At 44.5% G+C, this 14,339-nt stretch overlaps 1 protein-coding gene across 1 annotated transcript in view; it reads left to right on the top strand.

The window, feature by feature from the left end:
• HERC3 (HECT and RLD domain containing E3 ubiquitin protein ligase 3) overlaps nucleotides 1–12,898 on the top strand; it is a 54,640-nt gene extending 41,742 nt beyond the window's left edge. The window contains exons 19-25 of the mRNA XM_074905591.1: nucleotides 339–482; nucleotides 1,782–1,948; nucleotides 3,099–3,165; nucleotides 4,882–4,964; nucleotides 7,966–8,149; nucleotides 8,895–8,997; nucleotides 11,095–12,898. Of these exons, the coding sequence (XP_074761692.1) occupies nucleotides 339–482; nucleotides 1,782–1,948; nucleotides 3,099–3,165; nucleotides 4,882–4,964; nucleotides 7,966–8,149; nucleotides 8,895–8,997; nucleotides 11,095–11,303 (957 nt within the window). The 3' untranslated portion in view covers nucleotides 11,304–12,898. The remainder of the gene's footprint in view (nucleotides 1–338; nucleotides 483–1,781; nucleotides 1,949–3,098; nucleotides 3,166–4,881; nucleotides 4,965–7,965; nucleotides 8,150–8,894; nucleotides 8,998–11,094) is intronic.
• Nucleotides 12,899–14,339: the final 1,441 nt, after the last annotated feature.

The following is a 14,339-nucleotide window of genomic DNA, read 5'->3' as shown; positions in this document are numbered from 1 at the left end:
GTTCTTCAGCAGCAATAGGCCACTTAAAATAGGACATGTTTTATTTCTGAGAGGTTGCTACAAAATTTAGCAGTTGCTGTCATGTTACTGCTTTGCTTGTTGGGAGGGACAGGTGGTTATTTATGATTTCCATAAGGAGATAAACATCTTCAAAATGTCTGATTTGCCACCCTCTGTTCCTTTTCCCTCCCTGCAAGCAGAGCACTGAAACAGGCTCATGGGTTGCAGTGGATTTGGGCATGTTTGACAAACTGCTTTGTGTGGCTCCTGATTAGAAAGATGTCTAATTCACTCAGTCTCAGCTCTGCATCCCTGTTACTGACCTGCTTTTTCTACAGGTCATCTTTGATGGTGAGGAAGCTGTTGACGCCGGAGGAGTGACAAAGGAATTTTTCCTCTTGTTGTTAAAAGAACTCCTCAACCCTATCTATGGCATGTTCACTTACTACCCAGAGTCAAACCTGCTGTGGTTTTCGGACACGGTAAGCCCTTGCCCTCTGTACATGCAGGTTGAAATAATATGCTGCATTTGAATGACAACAAGGTTAGTGGCAAACTATAGGGAAGAAATGATCTTCCTCTCATTTTCCACCCACAATGCAGTGTCAGCTCTGTTTCCAGTCAGTGTAAATTAGTACAGGTCCATTAACTTTAGTAGAATGATGATGATTATGCCTGTTAAGGAGCTGGCTCTTTCTCTTTATTCTTATGCCATAATAAAACTTGTATTAAGTATCAGATGACAATTAATAGAACCCTTATTATCATGAATGTGATTAATCATGTGCTGTTTTACAGAACCAGAGGTTTAGGTGGTGATGGCCTTAGAATTTTGTGCTTCCCTTGCTGTCCACGTAATTGCAACCAATCCACTTAGTCATGCCTCACTATCACCTTCAGGGTCTAAACTTGTTAATGCTTTATGTGAGGAAGCTCTTAAACAGCAAGAAACATGGTTTGTAGTGAAGCTGGTCAGTTCTGGAAGAGTGTAGAGTGCAAGTTCTGTACCTCTCAGATAGGATTATGGTGGAACTGGTGGCTTATGTCCATTTTTCTTCTCCCTGGGTAGCAAGATGGGAAATTATGTCAGTCTTCTCTTAAGTTGTAGCTGCCCTCGTGGGGTTCTTTTTAATTTATTAATTACATTTTATAAGGCAGGAGATTACATGGTACCTTTAGTAACTTGTGAACAGTATTACAGAGCAATTACTCCTCATGTTAATGCTATAACACAAGCCTTTTGACACCAAGAATAATGACAGTGTAAGCACTGAAAGTATGAGTCACATATTTACAACATTTAATAAATATAGGCAGCCAGTCTGTGACTGACATGCCAGTGTACCAACACCTATGTTGGTATATTTGCCTGGGTGCACTGTGGTTATGCGTAAGCTTTTAATAGAAAATAGGATGGGTGATAGGGAATTGTTAACACGTTTTCTTGCAGTACATAGATAGCAAACATTGAATCTTTGTCAATGTCTAAATGCAGAGGTATGTGAAAAAGGAATAAAAGGCAGATAAGGTGGAAAGCAGCTGTTGCTGTTTCCACAGCTAATCACGGCTTACAAATTAACAGGGCTTGGTGTCTGGATCTTCAGTGCTGTGCCACTCTCCAACAAGGAATTCACAACCAAACTGGGACCTGATGGGAGCTCTCTAATTTTGTTCCAGTTGGAAAAGCAGGGAGTGACTTCTCAGTGCATGGGGGGAAGGGTACTGTGCATTGCACCAGTGACAGTGTCTCCTATGAGGATTTCTCTTGTCTGGGTTTGCAGTGTTTTGTAGAACACAACTGGTTTCACCTGATTGGCATCATATGTGGTCTTGCAATATACAACTTCACAGTGGTAGACCTTCACTTTCCCTTGGCTCTGTACAAAAAACTCTTGAATGTGAAGCCCTGCCTGGAGGATTTGAAGGAACTATCCCCTACAGAAGGAAGGTATGAAAAGCAAAATTTGCAGCCTTTCTGGGAAGGGAGACCATTTAACTGAGAACAAGAAATGGCAAACTGCGTAAAAGCTGTTGAGTAAAACGCCTCTTGATCCCTTTGAGTGACTGATTAATTTGGGGGGCTGTGATCCTAGCAAAGTACATAAGCTGATGGTGAATTTTATGTAAGATTTCTCTCCCACAGGCTATCATATCTACCCGATTAGGATCTAACCTCTGTACCCACCTTCTTGACTCCCAGAAACTGGATATCAGTACAGCCAAAAGATACCCATCATGCTCATTTGGAAACAGAAGTGGGGGCCTGTCCCTCCACTGTGTGATTGCATGCATGATCCCAGATCCTAGGCTCAGCCTTTCTCCTCAAGCCAGGCTTGGATTTGCAAGCAGATCTTGCACATGTCTCATGGTGTAGCCCAGGATGGGAACTGTGCATAGAACGTGAACTGTCCCATCCCTGAACCAGTGTAACTCTGACCTGCTCCCATGCCAGAAAGAAGGAAGTTGAATGGAGTGAAGGAATGACTCTTTCTAAATGGCATATTGAATCTTTTCTGCCTAATTGCATGGGGATATTGGTTCCCTCTGACACTGAGAGGTTAAGATCCCCCTGTCTGACTGCTATCTTCTGAGTTGCCATCTGATTTATCTGCACAAAGCGACAGCTGTATTTAACAATAATGAGATAAAATGCTAGGAAGACAGCAGCAGGGTTTTGAGAGATAGGTGAATATTTTCTACATGATGAGGGTACAGATATAATCCACCACCTTCTCTTCCTCCACTCCCTCAGACCTTTGTGTGGTGATGGCATAAATGTCTAGCAGTCCTTAAGCACTAGAAATGTGCTATTCTAAGGCCAGGATCATTAAAGGGGATCCATGTACTAGGTAGGCATGGACTATATTGATAATTTGTGTGGTCTGCCATTAATCCTGCTTCTAAGAAAGCATCTCTTTATTTGAAGTGTATTTCATTCTTACCCCTTCTGGTGACTGAGAGTTTCATTCTCTTGCAATCCTATTACCCAGACGTATGATGTTTACTTTTGCTGAATTTCTTTTCCCCTTTAGATGTATGGCTCTTTGAATCTCTGATTATTTTTGTTTTCTCCTCATTTTTCCCTTCCTATTCTGCAGGAGTCTTCAGCAACTTCTAGATTACCCTGGGGAAGATGTAGAAGAGACATTCTGCTTGAATTTTACAGTAAGACTCATTTAACGTATCAACTCTGTGATTGCTATGGTACTGTTGAAGCACATCCACTTATTCGTCTATATTATGGTTTGTTCCAAACTGTGCCTGTAGCACATACCCCGTGTTAATATTAAATCTTAATGTTAAAATTCATTGCTGTAGAATCCTTTGTTCTTTTGTATGTGGTCATGAAAACTGAGCTAGTAAGTAGATTAAACAGAGTGTTTTTCAAAATAGCCTTGTGACTTAAATGCCAGTGACCAGCTTCTCACACTAGACACAATTTTAGATTCCTAAATCCTCCTTGAAAATGGATGTTAGGTTTTGACATCACTAGGTCAATTCTTGAAATGCTAACACAGAATTTTCATTGCTGTTGTAGTATTAATACTTTTTAACTTAAAAACTTATAGTGAATGTGCTTGGTCAGACTTTCTTAGAAACAAAGTGCTGGAGGCTATTGCTAGGAGACACGTCAAGTTAGTCAGCTTTCCTGTGCCACTGCAGCAGTAAAATAATTTTTTTCTAGCTAGTATCCTAGATGCAGTAGTTTCTATTACACAGTAGAAATTCTCTCAAATTAAGAGTTTGATCTTGATGTACATTGGAATATCAGGTATGTCCATTTAGAACCTCACAAGTTGATACAGCATTGTTATTCTCCAAGCTGTGTTTTCCTCTGAGTCAGGCAGGGTAAGGGCTTCCATGTTTCAATGTCTTTGCTTAGAAATCCTGATGCTGTAACAGGTGGTGAATGTTGGGTTCATATTGAGCTTGATCTGGGTTCTTGACCTCTCTGTCTAGGGCCTGCCTAGGGTAAAAACAAGGTACCAGGAAACTACTACACATGGTGAAGAAGATCCTTGCTGAGCTAGGAGAGCGTTGTCCCCTTCCTTGTTTCATAAATGAGAGCACATAAAGTCTCTTAGATCAAACTTACCTCTGGAGTGAGTCAGACCTAGGTCTGACTGTGTCTCATACAGGGCAGAGCTGAAATTCAGTATGAGGTAATGAAGTCATAATGGTGCTGATAATGCAGACTGTGTGAGAAAGAATACCTTTGAAGTAACACAAGAGATTTTTCTCCAAATTATCTTTTCACACAAAAGAGCATTCTTACTCTCTCTTTCTTGCACTATATATGGCATAATATATAAAGATATATACAAATATATCTGATAAAACTTTGAAATTGACAAGTAACTGATATCCCAGACCTTGAAATTGGTAAGTCATCTTGCTTGTTGAAATCTGAGCCTCTTTTGTGTATGGCAACTTGAATATTGACCCTTTTGCATTTTTACTACATGACTAATCTTGTATGTACAGAATGTATGTTTGTACTGGTGCTGTCCTAGGCCAGGCAAAAGCAGGAAGCTGTCTGTGGTCATGCCATCTTGTAATGAGAGTGGATGAATTAACCTACTGAGCTTCTGTTATAAAAAAGAGAGTCTTTTTTGTTGCCAGAGCATGTGGGGTTAGTTAAATGTGGTTTCTTAGTTATCAATCTCTTTGTTTTTTTCACAGGAAATTTATCTAGAAGAATAACTTTTTTCCTTTCTGAATTTGCATTTAGACTTAATAGCAGTTGTACAACACATATAAATGATGGAAGGTAGTGAAGTGTGCAGGGCACCACCTTTCACATGCCAGTCAGCTGTGAAAGAGAACTCTTATCTTTCTGCAGCCATATGGCCTAAAATTAGTTTTCTGATTTTTGTATAGATCTGCAGGGAGAGCTATGGTGTGACAGAGCAGAAGAACCTGATTGAAGATGGAGATAAAATTCTGGTGCAAAAGGACAACAGGTCGGTGGGGCATATGTGAGGATGGGCTCATACTTGTGGTGAAGTAAGGTGCAATGCCACAGAAAATGTGGCTGAGGTGAAACGTGGGAGAGAATTAGAAGCCACTGCAAACTACTAAGACCAGTTGTTCAGAAGTTACTGGGTGCCAGTAAAAAAACCCACAAGTTTTCATAATTTTTCACCAATATTTGGAAAATGTCAATCCAAAAGGGTGTGGGACATCTTCCCTATAAAAGGCCTTCATATAGGCCCTTGGCAGTTTTCTCATGGTAAATAGAGGTTACAGCATGATTTTGGCCCTCGAAGGTTAATCTCCCTGATGGCTTAAGAGGGGAACTGTGTGACCAACAAAACTGAGCCCGGCAAACTTGTTTATACTATTAATTCTGGAGCCAGAAACACTTTCTGTTGAGGACACCTGATAGTGGACCACCATCCCTAATGAGAGCCATGAGGCCCTACTGTACATAGATTCCTTTCCATTTGACTGAACGCCTGATTGTTGTTACTAGCACAGCTACCATTTCCCTCCCCCCTTTTTTTTTTCCAGCTGCTAAACTATTTTCTTCTCATAATCCTGTAATTGGATTTCTACAAATGCCTTTATTACTTGAAGCACCGTTCAAATTCTTTCTCTGCTGGCATAACAGTGTGATCCAGTGACTAGTCAGCAGCATGGTTAGGGGCTTGTGCTAGGATTGCTGAAGACCTTGCTGGCAAGTCTGTAGATGAAGTCATTTCCTATTAATCTGATTATTTAAAAGGGTTCTGATTGTGTCTAAAGCCATTGATGTAACAAAAACTTTGTTTTACCTTCTTACCTACTTTACTGCTGCCCCAAAGGGTGCAGTTTTACAGCTAAATAGCTGCCTTCATGCAAAACCTACGTGGAGATGGAGCAGTGTATGTCTCTCTCCCTGCAAGGAGAAGATGGGCTTCAGGTAAATAGAGGAAAGCTTGATCTACACTTGTGACAGTGAAGTAAAGATGAAAATGGCAGTGATGGTACCCTTTAGGTTTTTAGACTGAGCATGTACACTCAAAAGAAAAATGGCTGTTTTTCTACTGTGTGCCATATTGGCCTAGGGGGAGGAACAAAGATTTCAGCTGAGCAGATGTTTGGGAATAGCACCCAGGTTAGCTCCTGCAATTGTTAAGTCAGGATAGGCAACAAGACAATAAAATCCTTAAGGGGAAAGGCTGGTGTGTAGCTCCACTGGCTTAACACATTATGAAATGCAGTTGCTTCATCTTGACCAAAGTTTTGAACTCAAGCTAACCTCTAAATCCAAGTCTAGACATGGCTGCCAATTCATCCACCTTAATGACTTCCTCAGCCCCTACATTTAGAGGCCAGGGACCAAATTGCTGCCCTCCTGACCTGAATAGCTTGCTGTGTACATGTCTTTGGGCACTGCCCTTCCTGCCTGAGGAAAGTTCACCAGGAATCAAAGAATACAAAAGAATTGCTTTGAAAAATGCAAGGTTGGAAATGCCTGTGTTTTCCCTTTCTCCTTTGGAGTTCATATTGGGTGTCACATAAAATATTCTTGATAAAGGGTTCGTGACCGTAACAGCCAGAGAGGTATTAAGCAACAGTTAAGTGCTTAATCAGCTTGAATTTCCCTAATGCTCAGGTGACTTATTAGGAAAATGACACTAAAATAAATGCACTGGAAAATAAGTCCCCCTTTGCTATATGATTTCTTATTCCAATTTTTCATATTTGTCAGTCTGCCTCCTTATTTTTCTTTTTTACTTTCTCACCCATCCCTCACCACTTTTGCATTCCTCCACCAAAAGGTCAAAATATTTCTTTCAGTTGTGACCTCCTTAGCTAGAGACTGAGATACTGGATTCCGTGGTGTTCCCTGATCTGCTTATCCTCTGACTGCGGGTGTGATCTGCTCTCGAATGTCAGGAAAAAAATGACACCTCTACCCACAGAGAATAGTTTACATGTCCCAGTTTGCCACATTGGCTGGTGCATTATTGTCAGGTGTCAAAAAAAAAAAAGAGGGGGGGGGAAATATGTAAGTAATTTCATAAATAAAATTCAGATCACAGTGCTTTGAGACTAGGAAAGAGAAAGTAGAATAAAGATGTTTAACGTCCTAACAAAATCCAGAGACAGGGTTTGGCCAGGGCTTGCCATGGGTTTCTTGCCAGTGACTACAGAATGCTGTTTTTATTTTAATGCTGTTCTTGGGAACCCTTGAAGCAAAGCAGGGTTGTCATTCTGAGAGGAGTCATTCTCTTTGCCATGTACTCTGCATGCACAAGTCCTGTATTTATTTAACTAGAGTGTGAAGGCTGAAGAGGAGATGTCTCTGCTTTCAAAGAGTATATTCTTGCTCTACAGTGAGGGGTGTTTCTTGGTGGTTTTCTCTTTGGGGCCGGGGGGAGGGAATTAGCCATGCAGTTTCAGTTCAAGACTTTTTAGAGCAGGATTTTCTCAGTCTGCCTCCCTTGTGCTGAGCAACCCCAGACACCTGTGGACTGAGAAGAGCTGTAGCTTATTTCCTGGACTCCCTAAATGTAGGGTTGCACGAGCTGGGCCAGGGAGTGGACATATTCCTCTGGTGACTGAATCCTGATATTTGCTTAACACAACTTCTGTGCAGGCCACAGGTTCCATAGGGAAGAGCCCTCTGTTCCTGACACCTCCCCAGTGCTTGGTGTCACTCTGGCTCCCTCCTGGCCAGGTGAGGAATGGGATGCAAGGCCACTAGGGGGGTTTACTGGTAGCATAGAGCCTGGGCTGCTGGGGACCTCCCATGCTGCTGGTGCTGAGGAATAAGCAGACACATGGTGGTACTTGCTGCCTAGTACTTTGTCCGTGTTGCAGTGACTCAGCTCAGTGAAAGGAGAGCAGCGGGTTTAACCTGTTGGAGACTCATGTTTGCAAGACACAGGCAGAAACAGGAAAACTTAGCAGTGCTGCTGCTCAGGCATATGAATAAAAGTACTTTCCTTTGCCTGTTCTCTCTTGATGCACTAGGAAAGAATTTGTTGAAGCCTATGTAAATTACATCTTCAACCTTTCCATCCATGAGTGGTACACAGCCTTTTCCACTGGATTCCTGAAAGTGTGTGGTGGGAAAGTCCTGGAACTCTTCCAGCCCACAGAGCTCAGGGCCATGATAGTTGGAAACAGTAACTACAACTGGGAGGAACTGGAGGAGGTAAAGCTTTCCTTTTGTTTTATTTTTCTTCTTTTTCACAAGTACCAGGATTGTACAGTTATGTGAGGTGGGCACTAGCCTGGGACATGAGATGTGACAAGCCACAGATATCTTTTTTTTATGCTCCCTGTACACCTTGCCATTATTCACATGAGAAGTTTCTTCGTGGGCTTTCCTGCTACTGATAAAGCTTGGAGAAGAAATTTGGGATGAGGAAGGACAGGGAAGGACAACTTCGTCTGCTGTTTTTAGGAATGAAACCTAAGAATGATGGGAAGAGACAAAGTCAGGGTCTTCACCTACAGTAAAACTCCACTGCACAAGGGCAAAAAGTACACAGCCAAGGGTTCAAAGAGGAGTCTGGACACACAGTAAGAGTTGTATCCTCTCAAAAATGCATAGATCAGCAAGCTACTTGCTCAGTCACAGCCTCAGTGGTAAAAGTGACTTTGTAATGCTTGATCCTGTTCATGAGTCCAGCCTGTGAGCAGGTACTCCAGGATTCCTCATGACACATGTAATTAACTGAATAGCTAGAAGCCTAATGCCTGCCTTCCATATTGCTGGGAGAGCCCTTGGCTGGGTCTTTGAGCCATGCTGTTGCCCGTGACGCATCTTGTGCTCCATTTTGTAACTGTCAGACGTTGATCTGATGTCAGATACCAGAAGAGATCAGGTCTGTCTTTTTCTTGGTCTTTGTATTCTAGTGCCAGATGACATGATGTGGCTTTCTGGTTTTTAACAGAGTGCTGTCTATAAGGGAGACTACACTGCAACACACCCAACAGTGAGAATGTTTTGGGAAACCTTCCATGCATTTCCCTTGGAAAAGAAGAAGAAATTTCTCTGTGAGTATCTTGCGGTGGGTGCAGAGTGTCTCCTGAAATTGAAGACTCAGGTGGGAGTGACTGCAGAGCTCCAGGGTTACAGCACATTGCATTAAGTGCTAGAAGATGATCAGCATGAATGGCTATTTCCTGAGTTATCTGCTAGTCAGATAATCAGTTTTCTCCCTGTCTTTTTTTTTTTTCCTTTTGTGTTTATTTCTATCCTCATTTTTACCCTCAAAATCAGTGGGTGATATCTGCAGTGCAAGATCCAATGCAGTCTCACAAGGGAGTGCAGTATCCATCTGTTTGCGTTGCCAGGTGGTGAATTCATAGCAGCCCCAGTGCCAATACTTTGTCTGGTTCCTTCTGCAAGCTGATCTTTCAGGCATTGAAGCACTCTTCCTTTTTTTTTTTTTTTTTTTTTTTTAAATTTTTTAGGGCAGCAAGGCAGTTGTAGGGTGATAGCTGAGTTGAGAAGCTTGTGCATAATGTGGCAGGAAAGTGAGACCACCTACTGATGTGACTGGGTAGCAGATACCTCCCCTCCTGATGGTGGTCTCCTTGTGCTAGTATGGTGGGTGGTGTGCTGAGAAGGGGAGGAAATCCACCGCAGAAGTGACCTTGGGAAGTGTGTGTGTTGCTTCAGATCTGAGGGCAGCTGGGACACTTGAGCTGCTGTGTGGGGGTCATCTGGGGACAAAAATAGAGACAAGGAGAAATACATGGTTTTAAGGGCAGGTGGTTCTAAGTTTCTTGATACAGCCATCAACTTTTGCTCCCTTGGGAGTCGTGGTGGACACCAAGTTGACTATGAGCCCACAATGTGCTCCTGCTGCAAAGAAGGTGAATGGTACCCTGGGTTGCATTAGTGGGGAGTGTTACCAGGAGATCCAAGGGGGTGAGCTTTACCCTCTACTCAGCCCTGGTGAGGCTCCATCTGGAGTGCTGTGACCACTTCTGGACTCCCCAGTGTACAAGAGACATGGACATACTGGAGAGACTCTAGCGAGGGGCTGCTAAGATGACTGGGGCACTGGAGCAACTCTCCTCTCAGGAAAGGCTGTGAGAACGGGGACTGTTCAGCCTGGAGAAGAGAAGGCTCACAGGGGACTTCATCAGGGAGTATGAATACATGTAGGGAGAGTGCAAAGAGGATGGAGCCAACTTCTCAGTGGTGCCCAGTGACAGGACCAGAGGTGGTGGGCACAAACTGAAATAGCGGGTTCCTTCTGAACATCAGGAACCACTTTTTCCCTGTGAGAGTGACAGAGCACTGGCACACTTACCCACAGAGGTGGTGGATCCTTCATCCTTGGAGATACTCGAAAACTGGATGCAGTCCTGGGCAGGCTGTTCTAGGTGGCCCTGCTTGAGCAGGGGGGTTGGCCCAGAGGACCTCCAGAGATCCCTTCAAACTCAGCTACTCTGTAATTCTGTGACTGCTGGAAAGATAAAGGCCAGAGTTTTTATGTGAGGTTTTCCTCACCCCAAGAAATGAGCAGTCAGCTAGCTGTTCTGCATGTTGGAGTTGAAAAAATAGCTCAGCCAAAACTTGCATGCTGAAGTTAGCAGCTGTGTAGAGGGGTTCCTGGGGGTCCGATTCCCAGCAGAGGCTTTGTGGGTGCCTCCCCTCACTCCCCAAACAGCCATGGCAGGGACAGTGCACGAGGGTGGTGCTTGGGGAGAGCATGGGTGTGATGTGGAGCAGCAAGGAGGACCCAACCCTGCTCCCAGCATCGAGGTGCTGTGCCTGGGAGGGGTGGCAGCAGGGAGGGTGGCTGGGCTCCCTCTGCCTCTCCCCAGAGGTGTGCCCCTGCCACGGGCATCAGGCAGCCCTGGCTTTGCTCCTTTTTATCCTGCCTGGGCATAAGATGTAGCTTTTAATGGAAGGGGGTGCCACGGGCCACTACTCATCTGCACACCCAGCAATGCCCTTGCTTCTTGCCTCTGCTCTCCTGCGCCTCCTCTGTGAGGGCAGCCGTGCCCTGGCCCTGAAGCATGGAGTTGCAGGTAGGGTCCCATGGTGTGGGCTGGGGGATGGAGTTTGCCTTCAGGCGCAGCCCTCTGCACTAGGTTGCCTGCCCTGTAGCTGTCCAACCTTCCCTCTGCTTCTAGTGTTTCTGACGGGCAGCGACCGCATTCCCATCTACGGCATGTCCAGCCTGCGCATCGTCATCCAGTCCACTGCCAGCGGGGAGCAGTACCTGCCCGTGGCACATACCTGCTACAATCTCCTGGACCTGCCCAAGTACAGCAGCAAGGAGATCCTCAGCGCCCGGCTGGTGCAAGCCATTGATCACTACGAGGGCTTTAGCTTAGCTTGACCTGCGTGGGAGAGGCACAGACACTTGGGTATGGAGGAAGAAGATGATGGGCTTGGCTTTATTTTTATAAGGGAATGGATCAGAACATTTTGGGGGGAAATATAATTAATAACAATGGTAACAGATTGAGATGATGCAGTTTCAGCCTGATGCTGCCAGCATTTTGTGGGGCTTCAGCAGGGAGAGGCTACTGCTTTTACTTTTCTCACCTACTGAACGAAATCAGTTCAGTGGGCATTTTTGTTGTTTCCTCTCCAACTTGATAGCACTGCCCTCCCAGCATTTCCTTGTAGTTTGCTTTTATCACTGCGCCCCCCCCCCCCCCCCCCCCCCTTAACCCAGTTTAAGTATTTTGATGTTCCTTGCATTTAGGCTATGGTGGAAACAGGATGAAATGGTGATCTCCTTTTTGAAAAGCTGTGATTTCCCCCCCCCCCCCCGCCCTTTTTCCTCCCTTTTTAAATGCAAGCTGGTTCTTGCTTGCTTTGAGTAGAAATCTCCCCTCTGCCCTTTGGTCCTTGGCAGATGGTACTAGGCTGGGATGTCATTTGTGACCCCCAGGGTGATGCTCTGTCTTTGCACCAGGATGTCTCATGGAGAATGTGATGATTTGGGGGGGTTGGGTTGTTTTTCCTACCTTGTCTCAAATTTTGTTTCCAAGCAATGTCTTCTTAAAGAAGCCTCAGACTCCTCTGGATCGGGGTTTGTGTTCAGGCTTGTGGAAGGACAGATCCTACCTATAATAACAGTTTTGTCAAATTGCATCTCTCTGGTGTTGTGTTTCTATCTTGGCAAGTCTGTGAGTTTGATGGGTGGGCTTTGCTGAGCCCTGTTTTTCCATCCGAACAGACCTGTTACTCCAACACAAGGTGAGGTGGCTACTGTGACCACTGCCGCCTTTCTCCAGAGGAGTTGTGTGTGTGTGAATGTACGTGTGTGCCTGTGAGCGTGCGGGGGGGGGTGTGAGTGCGTGAGGTGTGTACAGGCTCTCCAGTCCCATCAGGTCAGATAAAAGAAAAAAAGCGTGAGACCCACATTTGGGCGATGACCTTCTGTTTGGAGATTGGTTTTATCTTTGCAGTTAGGGTTACTTTAATTTGCTGTTTGAGAGGAGCCCTTTTACTTGCTAGCTGTTTTGCTGAGGGGCCCTAAAGGACAATCTGTATGAAATATCCTGGAAATGTACATTAGTTAGCACTTGGTAATGATTTTGCATACTCTAAAACTATCCTGTAAGTTGGAGAGCCTTTATCCTCTTTCCTCCAGCCTCACTCCCCCATTAAATGAAGTTTGAATGATTCCTCCCATTTTTCAGGTCTTGTTGTAAATCTCATTTTAAGCCTAGGGTGGTTTTGACATGACTTGTTATTAGTATTTATGCACCATGTTCAATATACAGTATTGAACTTTGCACCTCATAACAAAAGGTTTTAGGCTTCTGGGTTTTTTAAGACAAGCTGTAGGCTACACTGAGAGCCCTCCAGCCTCTTTCTAATGCAGCATTGAAGACAAATATACAATTATATAAAATGTTTATTTTCGATGTGTGTGTACATAGTACAGTATTATGCAATAAATTTGATGTTTAATTCTGACTGAGTGGCTGCCTTTGTGTCAGACAGCAAAGGAGGGGCTGCTCCTGGCCCCGGCACTGCCTCTCCTGCTGGTCTTGCTGTACCTCTCAGCATCTGGAAGGAGCGTGCTGCCTGCTTCTGCCTTGGCCCTGCTGCTGGTGAGCTCCCCAGCCCCAGGGGACTTGCTGTCTTCACAGACGGAGCAGGAGAAGTTTTATTTGCCTGTCCTGGCTTGGCCAAAGCCAGGCAAGTCCTCTGTGGAAGAGCTGGGAGTTAAGACCACACCTAAGCCTGTCCCTTCATCCCCATGTCCCTGGTGTTTCTCCTCCTTTCCTCCCACCTCACAGGCACCAGGGCCTGCAGTGGTGCCTTTCCCCATGGTGCTTCTCCTGCCCGGCCCCACAGCCCTGTGGGATTCAGCTGGCAAGGATGTGGCCTCATGGGGCGTGCCTGGCTCCCCAGCACTGTGGGACATCAGTGTGTGCAAATACAGTTAACTTACTGGCTTAATACAGGATTTCCATCATCTGGGTTTAGGACTTCAACTTTCCTGAGTTTATGAAGGAAGGGTGCTGCTCTCTTTCCTTTAGCTGTGTGGGTAAACAAAAGGTAGGATTAATAGTGAGGTACCATCTGCATGTATATGTCTGTTTGTGTGTGTATATATATAATGTTTAAACAAACAGACATATATATGTTTGTAACACAGTCTGTAATTAATGTTACTTATGGTACTGCATCTGTTGTCATACACCTACAAATAAATCTTATCAAGCTAAAACTGTGTATTTAAAGCATTTGTGTTGTACCTGCAAGAAGGGCAGGCTGAAGTGAAACAAAAAGAGAACTCAGCCCTCAGTGGGGCTGCTGGGGAAAGGGCTGTTGTGACACTGTGACATTGAGGGCACTGCTCAAATGCCACATGTGAAGTGGCATTTTCCACCAGAAAGTTTTTTTCAGAACAAAGTAAAATACTTCTCTGCCTCCACAGAAAATAGATGGTTGAATATTTTGCATGGATGTATGTATATAGGGATAGAGGTATATGCACATAACCTATACCTACTCTCTCTATAAACAAGGTAAGGTATATACTGTGTGATGTATGATTGTGTAAGGTGTATATAGACACACTTGTATGATAGTGTCTGTTTTGTATATAGAGTGTATTGTGCTTATAGTGAGTGTATTGCAGGTAGTGTAGATATAATGTATATACTTTTAAATATAATATATACATGCACATGTCTTCTATCAGCAACTGTCAGCCCTGTCCAGCTGAGGAGGAGGAGGGCAGCCAGGGCAGAGCTGTATGCCAGCATGCACACACGTGTCTGCACATGCGGCTCAGGCCCTGCCTGGCTGCCTCATCTTGGGGCAATGTGTTATTTCGCTCCCGCCGCTTTGGGTTAAGTATCACCCCCACTTCTCTTTTTTGGCAAGATGACCAAGGTGGGGGGAG

Source organism: Athene noctua, chromosome 4 (assembly GCF_965140245.1).
Source record: "Athene noctua chromosome 4, bAthNoc1.hap1.1, whole genome shotgun sequence".
NCBI lineage: Eukaryota > Metazoa > Chordata > Aves > Strigiformes > Strigidae > Athene > Athene noctua.
The sequence above is the reverse complement of the archived record's forward strand: the minus strand, read 5'-3'. Positions and strand labels throughout refer to the sequence as shown.